This window comes from Stegastes partitus, unplaced genomic scaffold, assembly GCF_000690725.1.
Source record: "Stegastes partitus isolate 25-593 unplaced genomic scaffold, Stegastes_partitus-1.0.2 Scaffold250, whole genome shotgun sequence".
NCBI lineage: Eukaryota > Metazoa > Chordata > Actinopteri > Pomacentridae > Stegastes > Stegastes partitus.
In genome coordinates, this window is record NW_007577981.1 from 257,932 (window position 1) to 276,012 (window position 18,081).

The 18,081-nt window shown below is 42.4% G+C and overlaps 1 protein-coding gene across 1 annotated transcript in view; it reads right to left on the reverse strand.

The window, feature by feature from the left end:
- The window catches only part of LOC103357371 (zona pellucida sperm-binding protein 3-like), a 7,096-nt gene extending 2,236 nt beyond the window's left edge, over window positions 1–4,860 (reverse strand). Inside the window, exons 1-7 of the mRNA XM_008281914.1 lie at window positions 4,453–4,860; window positions 4,271–4,373; window positions 3,733–3,851; window positions 3,539–3,657; window positions 2,085–2,188; window positions 1,297–1,474; window positions 962–1,079 (exon numbers count right to left, since the gene is read on the reverse strand). Of these exons, the coding sequence (XP_008280136.1) occupies window positions 962–1,079; window positions 1,297–1,474; window positions 2,085–2,188; window positions 3,539–3,657; window positions 3,733–3,851; window positions 4,271–4,373; window positions 4,453–4,860 (1,149 nt within the window). The remainder of the gene's footprint in view (window positions 1–961; window positions 1,080–1,296; window positions 1,475–2,084; window positions 2,189–3,538; window positions 3,658–3,732; window positions 3,852–4,270; window positions 4,374–4,452) is intronic.
- Window positions 4,861–18,081: the final 13,221 nt, after the last annotated feature.

An 18,081-nucleotide genomic window follows, 5' to 3' on the forward strand; every position in this document is an offset into this window, starting at 1 on the left:
TGACCGTTTTTCAATTCTGAATATAACTAATCTTTCTTTAAAATACTGGCAAATATTTAAAAAAACTACAACATTATATGATGGATTTAAATTCAAAGAAAATAGCATTTTAAGTTAAAAAGTTGTAAAAGAATGTTTGTTATTTATAGTTTGGGGCTGTTAACATGTAAATTAATACTTTTTTCTGTGATTTTGCTACTTATTTCACATAATTTAACAAAACAAAAGAAATCTGCAGTAAATTGTAGGAAAAAAACAATTAAAAGTTATTTTAAAAAAAACTTCTCTCTGCCGTCCTTGCGTCTTATTAAAAGGAACTTTTTTCCTTTAACAGTTGCCGAAGTGTTTGCTCAAAGAGCATTATTGGATTTGTTGGTCTCTCTCTGTGATATAACGTGACTATGTGAGCTGTCCTGAGGTGACTTTGGCTGTGAATTGGTGCTATATGAATAAAACTAAAGTGAATTTAATTAAATGTACTTTATGAGCTCCCCATTCCCCCCAAATCTCTAAACCTCAGGTGAAGAGTGCAAAGTTAGTTCAGAGCCACATTACTGGGGTTGAGAATTCTCCTTTAAGGTTCACCCGGTGCTCTCTCTCTATATAAAGACACATTAAAAGGCTTTTTGAGCCGATATTGGCAAACATCCACTCTGGCTTCTTCATCCTATATAAGAAGGTATTGAGTTCAATACGACCTCAGAGGGAGATTCATTTCCACAGCGAGCTTCTGAGGTTATTATAGGCTGGAAACACTTGCAAGTGTATATAATATGTGCCAACTTTGCACATAACACCAGGAGTAGGGGGGGAAAAAAAAGGTTAAGCTAACACATTGGGTGCTGCAAAACGCACCTCTCGACAGTGACGTGAAAAACCTGAAAAAAAAGTGTGACTAAACGATGCACAATCAGTAGTTTTCAAAGTGTATAAACACGTCAGGCGGTGCAGCTGTACTCACTGAATTCCTGTCATCCTCGTGGAACCTGAAGGCTTTCAGCTGGAAATGAAGTTTATCCTCCTGGCTCCTCGGCATGAAGTAAGACTTGGCTCCTGTCAGCTTAGCATCAGTTAAACACCTTATAATGGCAAAAAAAAAAAAGAGCAAAGGATTCATATTCATAAACACAGAACCGACCACTCACTCCAACTCTTAATATGTTCAGCATGAGCTCGTCAGACATAAATCTCCATTATTATGACTTGCTGCCTCCTCGAGACAAACACGACCACCTGATTGTGTAGATTCGCCGTCACTTTGGTGTAAACCGTCCTGCCAATCCGCACATTTCTCACCCGTGGTTGTTGATGAAGGAGTATCTGGGCTGCGAGTGGGGATCGGGGGTCACCGTAGCCACGCAGCTGTCCACGTAGACCCTGAGAGGAACGTGGTGACCCTGCAGCGCCGACGCTTCGATGTGCATCACGTCACTCAGGAAGTAAACAGTGGAAGGCCTCGGTGACTGCCAGTCCTCTAATCAAATACAGGAGAGAGGGGGGAAAAAAAATAGATATAAGTGGAGTGGGGCCATCAATCTGATTAGATGAAATGATGCCCGTGGGAGAGAGTGGAAGGATATAGAAAACAAGTCCTTTGAAGAGGGCAATAAATGAATTACAGACGCAGCATCATCATGAACCTGGATCACAAATGAGGGAAACTAGTTTAAAACTCTCATCATTTCCTTCCATAACTTCCTGCTTGGTTTAAGCCAATCAGCGGAGGCCCAGACCAGCTCGGTGCAGTTAGTATCTGCAGCGCGTAGCTCGGAATTAATTAGAAAACATAATCAGCTCTATATTGATCACTTTATTGCGCGAGTGACCCCGTTGGGTCAGCTGCAGCCTACGAGGCATGTAATTTCAGCTCATCACCATGCATCAAAAGTTTCGCTCCCGTTTATCAAGTCTCCCCCGTTTAGCATCTTTAAGAGTCGCTGCAAAAAGTCTGCCAGGCCCCTGAGTGATTGCAATTACGCCCGTCGCCGGGGAAATTAGCCAGACCGCCTGGTGCAAATCAAAAGTTGTTTTTTGTTTGTTTCCCCCTCCTCCTACAAGTATAGAACATCAGCTCTTTCTCCCACCTGTCATGAGACGCAGGGAGAAGTGCAGCTGCTGATGGGCGTGCACGTTGAGGGCGAACGGCTTCCAGGTAGGCTTCACGGCGTTGCTGCTCACGTAATGCCTCCTGTGAGGACAGTTAGAGGAAGGATGGGTTTGTTATGAGAGAGGGAAGACGAATATTTACAATAGAGGAGGAGAAGGGACAAGATTAAACAGGTAGGGATGTAAAAATGACTAGAAGAGGGCTCCAAGTTAATACAGTTTAGAATGCAGTTTAAAAGGCTGTTCAATGGAAATATGAATGACAACCAGTAGAATGCTTCTTTTTTTTTAAGTTAACAACTTTTCTGCACTTTTCTAATACTAATAAAAGAAACTTAGAGTGCTCGAGCTAAGTGCTACGCTAGAAGTAAGTTATATTTTCTATATTTCTGCCTCGAAAAACATGAATTCAGACTTCCACATGGCTTCATATGCAACAAACCGAACTTGCTTTTCGTATCATTTTTCATCAGAATCAGTGCCTGGTTTCAACATGTATGGCTGATTTACCCAAATACTACAAGTTGCCAGTGTGTAGTGTAGTTGTCGGTGAGCTGGTGTACTCGAGCTGCAACAAGCAGGGCAGGAAGGGGTTATTTTCATGGAAATATGCAAATTTGATACACAGACGAGTTTCAGGAGTTAAATCAACACCTGGAGAGGGATTTTAATTTAAGCACTCTTGACTGACAGAAACTGTATCACTGTTTTAATTGAAGACCTTAGTTTTAATTAATGGGACGCATCAGATTTTTATTCAAGATCAATTGTCTGGAACATTTGGCAATAGCTAAAAACATCAAATGAGCTCAGTTAAAACTTCTGAAGCAACATACGACAGTTAAAATAGTCAAATACATTCAAGTCTAGTGGGAGAAATGACATTGTTTGCATCAGTGTGACCTCTGAACTTGACATTAAACCACAAACATCACACCTCTTGTGCACGAGCCAGCATCACCGAAGCAGACACGGCTCAAACAATTACCTCATATCTACTTCTGACTCTTCCTAAATTTACACAATCTGTAGAATTTGTGCACAGGAGAACAACTACACACCTTCTGTGTCTGAAATTCAGGAGCCGATAGCGAATATTCAACAATAATGAACAAGACTGTCGCCATGACAACGATGCGAGGGGAATAAACTAAATTAAAACCGCATTTGTCAGGGGACAGAGTTGCTGTGATTAATTGTACACTCAGTGTCTCTAACAATTTACTAATCAATAGAAATTCATTAGCAAAACTGAGACCTTAGCTTCCGAACACGTGGCCTCGATGCGGATGGAACGGAGGTTTGGACTCGGAGAGACCCCGTTCTAACTGAACTACATGCAAGACTTTAAGATCTGCAGATCCCCTGAATAATTTGTGCTAACAGCAGGACTCCACTTTGACTTGTCAGATATCAAACAAGGAGGCTTTACCTTTGATAGTGGCATTGAATTATCACCTCAGCGGGGTTGGTCTTTAAAATGAAAGTGTTGATAATGGGCGTCGGAGAGTACATCAGGAAGAATGTGTAGATGAGGGCTTCGTCAGTCATCTGGAGGAAGAGCAAAAAGCGGTTATAGGGCGACTTCAAATACCCAACACAGTAGATGGAGGCAGGAACACACACCGTCATGACGCTGCCACAGTCGTGTAACTCCGTCTGGAACTGCAGGACGCGGTCGGCAGCGTTCACGGCGGCGCAGCCTCCTAAGGTCAGATCACTTGGATGGATGAACTGACTGTTTCCTAAGAACAAAAAAAAGGCACAACTTGAAACCGAGACCATTACCTGAAGCCGTTTTTTTTCCATCTCCAGTCAATAACACTCACGGCAAGTGGAGGTTCAGCTGCAGGACAAATAAAAAAAGGTTCTTAATGCGTCGCTGTAAAGTCAGCATTTGAGCACCCAGCAGACAAGCAGGATGCCCCCTTCTCAGAGTGAAGAAATAAGAGGAAACATAATATTGATCGCCCGCTCCATAGTCTGTGCCATTTGCAGTAATCAGCACTGAGTGTCCCATCTTCACTGTTCCATTCAATTTTCCAATTTCGGGCCTCTAATCGGACCCTTTTCTTTTTCAGACATCAGAGCAGAAGCCATGGTAAATGGAGCCATTGCAGGAAAAAAAAAACATCAATTCAAACAAGTAACCGGCAGCCATTACCTAAGAAGTTCTGCTTGACCTCTATGGTGACCTTTTCTTCGCCACAGCGCACGCTCACGCTCTGAGCTGGCACCGGCACCCGCTGCTCAAACTTCACCAGCGCCTGGAACGTCAAATCCATTGAACTCATGTGGTGCATAAAAAAGAACCGTCTGCGTGGTCAAATACATGTTTTAAACTACCTTTGGTTCCTTCTTGGCGGGGACGCTCAGATCCGGGCCTTGAATTTGAACTTTTCCCATCTTTCCAGCTTCCCTCTGCTCCGAGGTCACCTCTCCGGCCTCGACTCTCTGCGGGTTCTGCTCCTCACGCGGGTTCTGTTCGCTGTCGGCCGGGTTCCTGAGCCAGTAGCTCCTGAGGCGGTAGCTGACGGGAGAGTCGGCCGGAACCTTTCGCTCCATCTGGTTTGACTGATGATGTGTTGTCTGCGGTGATCTCTGCAGCTGGAGGCCTGCCGCCGCTCGCTCTTGGGGGATTGGGTTTAGAGTCTCATTGGTGCTGAAGTTAAACCAGTTTTGTGCAGCCGAGCGAAAATTCCCACCTGAGAAGAGAAGCGCAAAGCCCAACAGAACTGCTCCTCTGAACCCCATTACAACCTTTCACACAAAAACCAGAGTATTTTTTTGTTTTGTTGGTGTTTCCAGAGAGCACTGCTGCCTTTGTCTCCTCAACACTGAAGTGGCTGCAGCCCCACCTTCTGCTAATTGACTTGATTGGGTTCCAGCCTGGAGGAATCAAAACTTGAAGCCTTCCTTTGCTCTCTGGATGAAAGCTGCTTGGCTGTGCACTCACAAAAATTCAGATTATTTACTCTTTTGCTTCAGTAAATTATGATGTGTCTATTTCTGACGTGAAAAAGAGCAAAAAAAAAAAAGTGCCGCGCATTCCTAACGCCGCCATCTGCCAAATCTCCACTTGCCACCACGATAATGAACAAAGACGTCGGTAAACAGAAACACGTCTGACCCCTAACAGCGAGTGGCTTTCAGTGCCCTCGTGAGGCAAATCAATCAGCGCTCTCGGGGAGTTTGGACCCCTTGGTTTTCTGCGCCGCGTGGTCTTGAATGTCAAGGCGACGCGGTCAACAGTCTGCAGAGTTCAGCTCATAAAACGGAGATTTATGATCGGGCAAGCGCGAGGCTTCACAAATGTCACCGCCGCCATGTGTGTCGGGTGGTGGTGTGTGCGCGACATGTTCCACCTGTTGTCAATCCCGAGACGGCGAGATATTTCAGGGTCTGTTTAAACTCTTAATTTAACACTCAAGTTTCCTTGCATTTGAAAAAAAAAAAAACTTTACAGTGCTATATCACACTATACATAATTCAAATGTGCCTGTGCTGCACTAAAGTTACAGTATATGATACTACTGGGTGGAATTTATGAGTGGCCTGTAATTACAGACATAAATATTGTAGACATGAGCATAATTTTATATAGTGTTCAGAATGCAGTCTCATCACGCAGCCTTTTAAAATGCCAACTTTGCCTTAGATAGATGTAGCTTCATGCATCATTCACATATATAATAAGAACAATGGTGGGTTTTAGAATTCATGTGTTTGTTTCCACTATATTTAATTATCAGCCACATCTGCTTGATAACATGTCTTTTATCAGCCTTCTGGGTAACGCTCTTGTCTTTTTGCCACAGTTGCTGTTTGGACAGATTGTAATCCCAAAAACATGCAGCCCATTAAAAGGTCATCATCACTGCAGATCATTTCCTTACATGTGAACCAGCAGGTGCCTCCTTCACCTCCTAGTAGGCCTAAGTGGTCCGTTATCAGCTCTTTTAATGGTGGTGTAGCCATTACAAAGAGGAAAGGAGGTTGTAGGGGTTGGTGGAGGGGTTTGTCAGTCCTATTCGGTCCATTATTCTGGTTTAAATTGTTCACTCAAGCCTTGTTTTGACTTTCATTTTCCACTTAAACGTTTAAGTTTGGATTATGGTTTGGGGTAAAATGCATTCTGCAGCCACATTACAAAGCTTCATTTTGTAGGCTAGCAAGGAGGCTCGGGAAATTTGCACATATTTACACAAACACAAGCGGTCGCCTATGCTACTGGGGTTACTTCCTGCTTACCAGTAATCAGAATGGATGCACCTTCTGGCCTCACGGAAGATGGAGGAGGCCTCTATGTATGGGAATGATCTGCAGCCATTTCATGATAAACGTCTAAATCAGATGGCAGTCTTCCTTCTATTGCTTTTGTAGTGAGCAGATCACAACAACACTGCCATGTTCATCTCTGCTGATTCGGGCCCTCGTAGGTTTTTATACTGACTGACCCTCAGTGTGTACCGACTATATATTTAGAACAATTTCCCCATCTGCCCAGCCTTTTAGTACTCGTGTGGCTATAACCAGACAGAACATTATGTTAACCAGCCTATTTTGAGTAAAAACCTGGCTGCTATATGTTTAGTTTTTATGTCCAACGTTACAGCAGTTCAGCACGTTTTAATTTAAAAAGAAGCTTCAGCCAGAGCGTAGCTCATCATCTTTACATGGCAGCTACTTCTACCTCATAAATCCTCTTTTTCACGACTTCATGGACTCTACATCGTCACCAATCTTCTGTTTGCTCCTGGGATCTGAAAGAGCATTTTGAAATGACTGCTTTGACATGTGTAGAGTTAAAAAGCAACTGTTTGATTTTCTAGAAAAGGCTCACTAGTTCCCTATAGCAGCTGCAACTCTGAGCAAATGCTGGTCCAACAAACCTAACAGTGCATTCAGTGGGCTCTGATTTCACTGGTGGATTGTTACACCTGTGCAGTGCTTCCTGGCTCTTTTTAAAAACATGGCCACATTCCAGACTCGAGGATTCAAAATGGTAGCGGCCATCTTTTATATCCAGCCGATACTGACGATTCATTTGACACCTTTTGAGCTTCTTTACAGGTCCTAATATGCCCAAAAAGGAGTTAAGGTGTGAGGTTTTGACACGTAGAAGGAGCCCAAACTTATCTTTTTTTGAAGTGTACTAACGTTTCAAGAAAGACTCTTTAAATATCTATTTCCTAAAGTGGTTTATTATCTCAGAGGAGCCCAAACTTTTGCACATATCTGTATAAATGAATAAACTCTAATCATATTTCACCGTGTTTGTGGAAGTTTTCCTGTAAGAACATAACGTATGGTTCAAAACCATAATAAGATTTCATGGAAAGAAAGTCCTGTTTTAAAGGCTAAATGAGTCCAAATTGCTTCCCCTTGATACAGACTCACTAATCCAGGCTGACCTGCAGGAATACATTACAGCTCTTCCACTCTGTCAGGATCTCCCTGCAGACTCCCCAACAGAGAGGCTGCTATTGTCAGGAACTGGCTTTTATCTTCTGCTGATCAGCGGCAAAAACAAAGAGAGGTGTGTGTGTACGGGTGTGTGTGTGTGTTTGTTCAGGGGGCTGGAGTGAATTCAGTCCATCCCTGCCAGTCAGACCCCCTCTGCTGCCGATCTCTAACTTGGTTAGCTGACTCTAATTTGGCCCCCGGAGGACCCTAATGTTGTTCCCCATGGGGGTTTCTGAAAAGGGCCTGGCAGCTTCTACCTCTCCACACACACACACACACACACACAACACACTGCCGCCACTCCCATCAGCCTCTGCTTCCAATAATCCTGCCGCATTTTCAGACGAGGATGCAGGTAAACAGGCCGATCCTGTGTTTAGACAATAAACACACATGCATTCTCTCACACACACACACACACACACACATATCTACCAGATGGAAAATCATCAACCGGGATGGCACACCGACAACACAGATGCTCGGTGACAGTAAAACACACACGCACACACACATAAACACACATGTGTCCCTTGTCACATTTTGCTGACAGCACAAAGTCATGCAAACAGCTCGATTTGGCCTGCGCTGCACTGCACCATACGGATTACGGTTATGGAGGCTCATTAAAAACATGTAGTGGGAGATGGATTAGTTATGGCCTGCTGTTGTGGTGGGCGAGCAGCGTTCGAGATCAGCGGATTTCGGCGCGTTTTGTCAGCGCTCGTGTGCTGCTGAATAGATTTGCGTGGGATAGGGAGATATTTCGGAGGGAAATTTTTTGCTTTCCAGCATGTTACTGCCATGTGCTTTTAGACGCCAGCTACAGGGCCACTGCTTAAAACTATCTTTGTCGGATTTAAAAAAAAAGGGAGTAAATATGTGGATCTGTCGAGAGAGCAAGAAGGGTGTGAGAAAAGGCCCGAAAGATGAAACGAATGTGGGGGGGAAGGGATGAGAAAGTGAAAAACAAAGGAGGGAAAGAAGAAAAATATGGTTGGGAGGTCAGTGAACCTTGAGCTGAGGGATAACAGACGGCCGATCCCGGTGGGAGTAACATGAAATAACAGCACGCTGGGCTCTGATTCACGGCCCATCGGCGGCCACGTCCAACACACAAGGCCGCGTTGTGTTTTCACACACTCTCAGGGACGCAACACAAGAGAGACACACATGCAGAGAGCTAATGGACTGTTATTAAAGACATGCATCACACCACGTCACCTACCGACCACACACAAAGCCGCACATCTGCACGCCGCCTACACACACACATCAGCGGGCGCCGCAATAACAGCCGATGTATCACTGAGCAGAAAGCCGCGATGACACGGCGAGGCGACGCTGACACGCTCTGACATCACACAGAAAAATTCCCGCTGCTCGCACTGCGCACACGGCTGACCTCATTTTTTTTATCACAACATCCATGACATTTCTCATGAAGGGACCCGTGTCTGGCTCAATAGCCTGCGTTCGGCCTTTTGTCACGATATAAAGGTCTCCGGAGCGGCTTGATTGACAGGCGTCATCGCCCCCGTGCAGGCGAACAAAGCTTCAGCAGCAGAGTCAGGAGCTGACCTTTAGCCTGCACTCAGCCCTACATCAGGGGCGCCAAAGTTTCTCTCAGGAGACCAACTTTTCTTTCTTTTTTTTCTCCACATTTTTATTCTGGTCTGATTTGCATGTTATAGAACCTGTTGAGATCAGATACACTGTAAAAAATGATATTAAAAAATAAAATAAAATCTGAAAAAAAAATCTGTTATCCCACCGTGTGCACCATAAATGCAGCATATATCTGTTTTATAAAATAATTTAACAATAAACATACAAATGTCACAATACTATAAATATATTAGAATTTGTATTAAAAATAGAAAAACATGATAAAATCTCTTAACTACAGAAATGGTTGTAAAGTTACAATAAAATGACTGTAAAATATTTTTAAAAATAAATTCCAAAATAAATTTATTGTGGACATTGTTTACATTTTTTTGCCTTTTTTAAAAAAAACAACTTAAATGTATTTATTTATTTTCTGATTAACATGCAAATTATTATCTTTTTTTTTTTTTAGTTATTTAACTTTTTTCTGTGTATAATACTATTTTGCCCAAAATAAGCACAGAAGAAGATAAAATTATGAAGTATACCTCCTTTAAAATGCAGGCTTATGATGGAAGATGATCACCTGAAAAATAACAGAATAACACTGTAAATATATTAGAATTTGCATTAAAAATAGAAAATATTTATAAAAAACAACAACAAAACTCACTTAACTACAGAAATTGTAGTAATGTTACGATGAAATGCCTTTAAAATCTTGAGCAAAGTGAACTGTAAAACACATTAATTGTGGATATTACTTACATTTTTGCCCTTTTTTCACTGTTCACCTGCAAATTAAGATTTTTTGAAAGTGATTTTACTATTTTTTTTAAGTTTTCTTTTTTTTTTTTTTTACATTGTATGCGTTGTGCACTCAGCAAACCTCTAATTTCATGTGTTCAACAACCTTCGAAGATACTTAGTTACTGTATTGCCTCCATAAACTACAGAAACACAAATCTGTCCTTATGTACATCCAGTCATCTGTTTTCATACTAATGTCACATGATAACAATTAAAGATTATAAACTACTAGCTCGAGGACCAGCATTATAAAGTGATGCATGATGGCAATAGGGAGGCAAAAAAGTTTCCATACGTGTATAAATATGGATTTATCAATATCTCCTACCAAACATACAGTCTTTGGTCGACCTCTAACATCAGTAGAACTGGATGTGTGGCAAGTCTGGCGAGCTCACTACCACAGTTGCATGTTTTTCCACTTTCAAGAGCCAATAATTAAAAATCTGGCATCTGCTGAAGCCATTTAATTAATATTTTATATTTTGAACCTGCTGGAAACATGTTGAACTGTCACCAGGCTTCATGGCTCGTGGAGTTCGGGCGAAAATGCTCAAATTCAAAGGTCAGAAAACAGAGAAAACTCTCAAAAAGTCTGCCGAAGTATGCGACAGAGCTTCATTTTGGGTCCCAAATAACAAATAAGTAACAAACCTGAGACGGTGGAGCATCATCGCTGTCTGAGATGACACCGACTGACCTGCTTATTCCACTAAAAATGGATTTCAATGGAGGCTCAGAGTCACAGATGTCTGAACATAACAAAATGTGGTTTGTTTGGACGAGCACCGTGCCCTCTTCCACCCTGAACATTACGACTGGAGTGGAAGCATCCTGGGCTGGATGATGCATTGTGCTTTTCTTTCCCACATCGCCAGCTTACGATCAGACTCGGTTTCTAGAAATCACATCCCGCTGCCACAAATGACCAAACTTCACTTGTTTGACTATAGGGATGATAGATTAGCTTGTAAAGCACACCGCCTTCTGTATTCTCTGATCTAAAGTCCCTCTTCACGTTCTCATCGTAGCTCCGCTGGTTTACATTTATTTCCCCTTGGATCTTGGATATCCCCTCCACACTGAGGTCAGCTACTGGAGCCAACATCTGCGGCCAAGTCCAATATGTTGGTCCTCCTCGTATATCACAGTCAAAACCCTGAAATCCAACACAAAAAAATCCTCTTCTGCTCTGTTGTCATTCCAGTCTGCTGCAGCTGAGGGTTGGAATGTGTTCCAAAACACACTACAACTGGATAAAATGATCCCAGTCGCTGCTGCTGCTGCTCAGACTCTACTCATGGGCTTTTTCTTTTTAATGACAGTTGTAAAATGTTTACTTCTGCTCGAGCAATTAGTCGTTCTTTTTGTTTTGTTTGCGGTTTTCTTTTTCTTCTTCTGGAAAGTGTCAGGCTGTCGTTGGAAATAAGAAAATGTTCTTAACGTCTTATGTGGTAAAGAATTCGCTGTTTTCGTGCACAAACACAGACCTCCCATTGCAGGAGATACATGCCTTAAACATTTAGAACACGTGCATATGTGACCCAGACAAGAGAAGAGAGAATTTGTACTTATTGTGTCTACATTTAGTGTTCAGATTTGCATAAATAGAGACATTTCCAGCATAAATATTCACCAGAAAGCACCGAATTAACCACTTAATTAGTGCAAGATTTGAAATAAAAGGTCCAATTTAGGTTGCATAGACTATTTTGATGGGTTGTGTTGATGTAATACATATTGTGCATCATTAAAACTCAAATTTCTGCATTTTAAGCTGAATTCAAGTGGAAGTAATTGAATAAAATTGGCTTCATCACTTCATTTTTCTTCCATTTGAGTTCAGGATTTCAAGTTTTCTTTCTCAGCTGAACAGTTTCAGACAATTAAGTGATTAAAAATGCATTTGATTGTAGAAGAAAAGCGAATTCCTGCGACTCAGCGGAGCTATCTTGACGAGAACTTTCACAGTTCGTGCTAACTTGTGGCATCACCTGCTTTAGTTCATCCCTTTAGTGCACATGCAGCTTCTCGCTACCCGACCTCCACATTTCTGTATGAATTATCCCTACACATGACCCGCACTTTTAAATACAGGAGATGACAGGAAACAAACGATCCCGGCGTATTAACATAACATTTCAGCGCTTGGCGGTGCCACCAGAACGTGGGTGGGCCCCCGCCGGGAGAGAGAGAGAGACGCTCCGCTCGTGACCCCGCCGACTTCCACTGTTTATGTCCTCGCAGAACATTTGAAATGATTGCAGTGACTCAGGCTTCTATTGTAGAGGGGAGAAAAAAAAAAGCAGGACATAAATGGTGTGTTTGCGTGAACATAAAACCCCCCGTCTTCCTTACATGGGCATATAATATGTACAAAAGCCTCGCAGCCCCCAGTTCTTTTTCTGTCTCCTGAATCTTTCTGCTGCAATTCAAGCCTTTTGTTTAATAAACAATTTGTCAGTGATGTATCGAACGCCAGCTCTAATTTGATTGTCTGTGAAATGTGTATGGAGGTGGCTGCCTGCTCTCTTCCTCCCTCTCTGTCTGCAGAACCGCCGCTGATATTCAACCCTTTTTTTCTTTCCCCCTGCAGGTGTGTGTGTGCGTCGGGGCATGCGTCTACAGAGGACGGGTAGAGAGCCATCCTTAAGGGTTTCGCAATTACATCTAAACGGCATAATCAGACATGATGGATGGCTGTTGCCTTTTTGCACAATGTCTAGACCCCAGATCTGGCGGTGCAACGAGGTTACAAGAGAGTGGGAAATGATGAAAGATGTAATAGTTTTGTTCTGCTTTGCCGCGACCCCGACTCCTCGTTTTCTCTGTTTAAGTCCCCCCCTCCCCTCCTCCTCTGGTGACCTCACTAATATCTGAGCAATTTCATCAGACAAATCGGCTCATTTTGTGGCCAAAATGGGTTAAATAACTTGCGATGGATGCTCCTTTTCTTGCCGTCTAAGCAGAAAATAGCGCAAGAGTTAACTTTGTGTTGCAAAGATATAAAATATTAACCGAATGCTGTGGGTTGAAATGAGCCATCATGTGTAAGTGGTTGGGTTTGCTCAATAGGTGGCACTGTGGGACCAAAAGTTCACCCGCTGGAGGGCTGAAAGAGGAACAAAACCTGCACAGAAGTACAGCTCAGTAAACACAGAGCGGTAGGTAAAAACGAGGCGTGTTGTTCTGCTTCTTAAAGTTCAGCTCTTCTTCCTCGTTGGTGCTCTTCAGACACACGGTTTATTCCATCCATCAGCCTTGCAAATGAAGGGCCTCGCAACATGCCAAAAGGATCAATTTGGGATCTGAGGTAAGATGTTAAATGGACAGAATAATTGGAAGATTTTCACTCGCTGCAATTTCTCGCAAGGTTCCTCGCAATTATCGTGGACAATTGCGTCCTTTGACTCACCAGGTGCTTTAATTGAAACGAGTGCAGCTACAATGTAAGACGGCGATTATGCGCGAAGGAGGGGAGGAGGAGGGGGGGAAAAAAAAAAGGGTGGAGGTGCTAAAAGCTGGTGGCTGTTCTGCAGGTTAGCAGACAGAAGTTGTCGGCGCTGTCAACAAGCAGAGTGGTAAATAAAAAAGAGAGAGGCAGCTTTGTCAGGTGTACCTCGTAATTATCCAGATGGCCTGTGTGTGTGTGTGAGTGTGTGGAGATGCTGGTAAATGTAAAGATCTTCCTCGCCATGAATGAGGTCAGCCACCGACGAAGAAGAGGTACAAACTCCTCCTGAACTGGTTCCATTTTGGCGCTCAGGTTTCCCCCCCACCAGAGCCTCATTACCCACAATCCTAGACGACGACGACGCCGGCTTCTCCCGCCTCCTTCCTCCTCGTCTTTCCGCTTCGTCGATCAGGCAGGCGAAGCTGTCGCTCGGGAGCATCGCACAGATGTTCAGGGAGATAAAGAAAAAAAAGAAGGAAGGAAGAAGCAAACATCTCAAAAATAGACATGATTCTGGTTGAAAAGCACATTTTTTTTTACGTCTCGGGTGTTGATGTGAGGTGGATGGAGGCGTGTCTCCTCTGATCAACAGGCCTCTGATGCAGCTGAGCCCACGACTTGAAATGAGCTCTAACCCCCAGCCTCTGTACCTGCTTCCTACCTGCACGCCGGCCATGTTTGCTCGCTTTGATCAGATCTATAGCTTTGCAGACACGACTGATTTACCCACCGCGGAGATGAGACGGACTGAGAGATGCAGCCTCGTCTGATTGCGGCTACATTTGCAGCTGAGTCCAACAAAGGAGGAAGTGGTTGTCCTCCGGCGATCCAATCAAGGTCCTACATTCCTCGCACTCCTTTCCCCCTGTTGTTTAACCAGCCCTGATAGTCCTCGTATTTGTCTTAAAGGTTTCTTCAGCGTTAAAAAAAAAAAAAACCTGGCAGCTCCCCCCCCCCTCTGCAGCCAGCCATTAAAACACCCACGCCAATATGATCATTGAAAACACGGCAGAAACAAACGACTTTGTGAAATCGCCGCTGGCAGAGAAATCATTCTTGGCCTAATGTCGGCGGCTCGCAGCTCTGACAGTGAAAAACACAGCAGAGAGGAAAACTACTTTCGCCCCCCTCGACTCTCCCTGTGACATTCGGAGGGATATTTACCTTGTAAAGATCTTGACATTTCGCTGTGCGCTCTAATAACATCCTGAAATATGAATAAGAGTGCGCAGAGTGGAGAGGAGCCCTGCAGAGCTTTTGTTAACAGGTATTGATTGATACCGAGGGGGAAGGAAAAGGAAGGAGCCGGAGCCGTAAGAGGGCCACGGGGAGCCACTCTTTACTGATCATCTGTTAACCTTGTCAAAAGATCTCAGCCCGCTACCTCGCGCTGGCCGGGGGCATCTTCGGTGGTCATTACAGAGTCTGTGATTTTCTTATCAAAGCAAAAAAAATCCAGCCTAAAGCATAATTCACATGTTAGGCCGATCATGTCGGACAGCTCAGTCGATACTTGGATGCGGCGGCTGGCAGCAGCAGAGGGAGTGGCCGCGTTGGCAGGCAGGCAGCAGCAAAATCTTTCAGATCCGCGCAGGTCGCCGCTCTAAAGGCCATCTGAACGGATTCCTTAACTCATTACTGCGGCAAAAAAAAAAAAAGAAGCGATTTCTTGTAAGATCTTTATATCGACGCACTGAAACTTGTTGCGCAATTATCCTGGGTTTTTTTCTCATCTGACGTGTGCTTAGATTATCGACTTTTAGTGGAAATCTGTCTTCAAAGCAAACTAAATGGTCTCGCTGCAGAGAAACAGTGAACGAAAACTAGAATCGTTTGAGTTTATCTGAGAGCCAGTATTTACCACTTCCTGAATACATGCATACTTTTAGCTTATGCATACATTATAATACACCCCCAGAGCACAAGTAAAATGAAATTATGGCTTGAAAATGAGTTAGTTTTATCACTTATTTTGAGGTTTGTGGCCATTCTCAGCTCGCAGGCTTGAAAGTTTGAACGTACTTTATCTTTAAACTTTTCCAGTTTGTCCACTTCACTCTATTAAAATTAATATTACAAACTTTAAGGTAGGAAATCATACCGGGGGGTTTGTGTCTGCACACAATGGATGCTTGACTTTTAAAAAAAGATGGAGAAGCTGCAAACAAAACCAGTTGTTTGCCAACTGCATAAAAACTTTGAAAAAGAAAACAAGTTTGCTAAAAAAAAAAAAAAAAACAGGGATCTTCATGAACTGTTGTCTTGTTTCGTGCTGTATGAAGAAGAAGACAGCGAAAGAAGTGGAAACAGCTGATCAGTCGTGAAAGTCCAATTTTTTATTTTTTTTGCGAAACTGGAAAGACGCTCTGAATTTTGGCATTTCCATTTACGTTTTTTCCCGAATGCAATACTTCAAAAATGTGCATAAAAATCCATCATGGAAACCCAGTTAGCTAATTATTGTATTGAAATGCTGATCGTTAGCAGGTATAGTGTTATTGTACCATGTTCACCACCACCACCAGCGCCACATTGGTGATAAAGTAGAGCAGTGGATGAGGACTGGCATGGCATCAGATTTTAATTTCACGAGCCAAAATAACTTGCAGAAAACAGTGCTATCTCAAAATCTAAAAAAATATTGGAAAACAATTACATCACCAATTCAACTTTGACTTTGATTTAACTTTGACATTGATTTAATCATCATAATTTCTTTCCAATATAAATAAAAAGTTGAGATGTTGATTTTAGGAACTGTAGCTACTGGTTCAGACCATTACTATCAGTGGTGATTTGACTGATTATTTGTATTTTGTCCTGATAAAATATGATTGTTTGTTATTTTTTTCCTTTTTATGAGTGTGAGAACATGTCAGTAGATTATTATCCTTAATTATTGTCCGGCCTACTGTGGTAGAATCCACATATCCGGCTGTTGAACTCCACATTCTGAGCTGAAATGTGTTTATTTGTCCGTTTATTAAAGACTTTTATATTTAAAACCAAAGTGTCTTGGATGCTTTTTGGACTGCCAACTAATACTAAGGACCTACAATAATGAAAAGTGGAATATTTTGTTCCATTTTCTTCCATTTTAAACCACCAACTATTCATCTTTGATTTTTCTTTTTGCATCTTGTGTGTCTTTTTTTGCCAAATAAAACTCATAACATCCTGTTTCATGTGTGTTATTCACATGATAACAATAATTCATTTTTGAAATATTACAATCAACATCAATAACGGCACATTGTGGGAGCACATAATGACATGTTTGATCGTGACAGTGATTAAGATTCATCTTCTGGAAGTTAGCTCATCTTACTCTTTGTATTTGTACCAATAAAAACTAACATTTTATTGCAATCCATCCAGCAGCTGTTGAGCTTTTTTCCTCACGCTTGTTAAACTGTGGTCATTCTCACTTGTGCCAGCTTTTTAAAAGCAGGTTGCGGGTGACTGCGCAAACTTGCAAAAATAGAGTTTTCCCTGCGCTATCTTACAGAAATTAAAATAAAAAAGAAGTATATTTTTCGAGTACCCGCAGGTATTTTGTATCTTGCTACAGAAGATTTAAAGAGGGCATATTCCTGCTGAGGGCTCCGACTAAGAAACACTGCAGCCCGACTGTAAGAGCTGATCTTTATGATTGCTGTGATCAAGAAGAACCTCGGGGAATTCGGAATGAGTGCATACATTACTGCACTTTATTCAAAACCTCCAGGAGCCTGCGATGAGTGCATACATTAATATATTTTATTTTAATGACATGTAATTTGTTGCACACAGTAGCTCTGGATAATTTCCCCTTCCGTGATACTAAAAACCAGTTTAAGGTAATTAGGAGAGATTGTTTTTAATGGAAGATAAATGGCTTACTGCAGGCTGCAGCTGAATCAATACTATACTACAGTTTGAAACAGTGCTGCATCATTTGCTGAAATTACCACCATTGATTGGTTGCTATCAGTCATTTTAATTTAATTTTAAATGACTGTAAGGAAAGATGGAAATCTGACTGGGACATTTTTTTGTTTGACGGCATATTGCTTTTCTACCAAAGGATATTGGAGCGGAGCTATGGAGGAATAAAATAAAATTCCCCCCCCGAAGCAAGACTGAATAAAACCCGAGTAATGAGGAGCCTTCAATTTTGGTTTATTCGCTGTAATGTAATGACAATAGGGGTTTGTTTTCCCCCGTTTTCCCTTTGAAGTCCTGTCAAGTTTGATTTGCAGTCAAAGGTGTCAAAAACTGCCTTAATTAACAGATGAGTTCGCTCAACGGAACAATTTCTGCAAAGCTTGTTATCTGTCAAAAGTTCTACCATCCGGCCTAAAAAAACTGCGAGTGGGATGGTTGGGTATGAGGTCAAACACTCAAGTCAAACGCTGTGCTAATGAGCTTGAATCATGCCATTGACCACCCACGCGCTGTTGACTCTCAAGCACTTATTGATTTTTTTTGGCTCAGACAAGCTGTTCCTCCTCTGCCCACTCAGCGACCTTCCATACTCATCTTTTTCTTGATCCTCTCTCTTATCTTTTAATGTTTTCACTGACCTTTTCTTTCTCCGTTTCAACTCTAAACTTTCTCAAACATGACAGGTCTTTGATTTCTGGAGTTTCTGC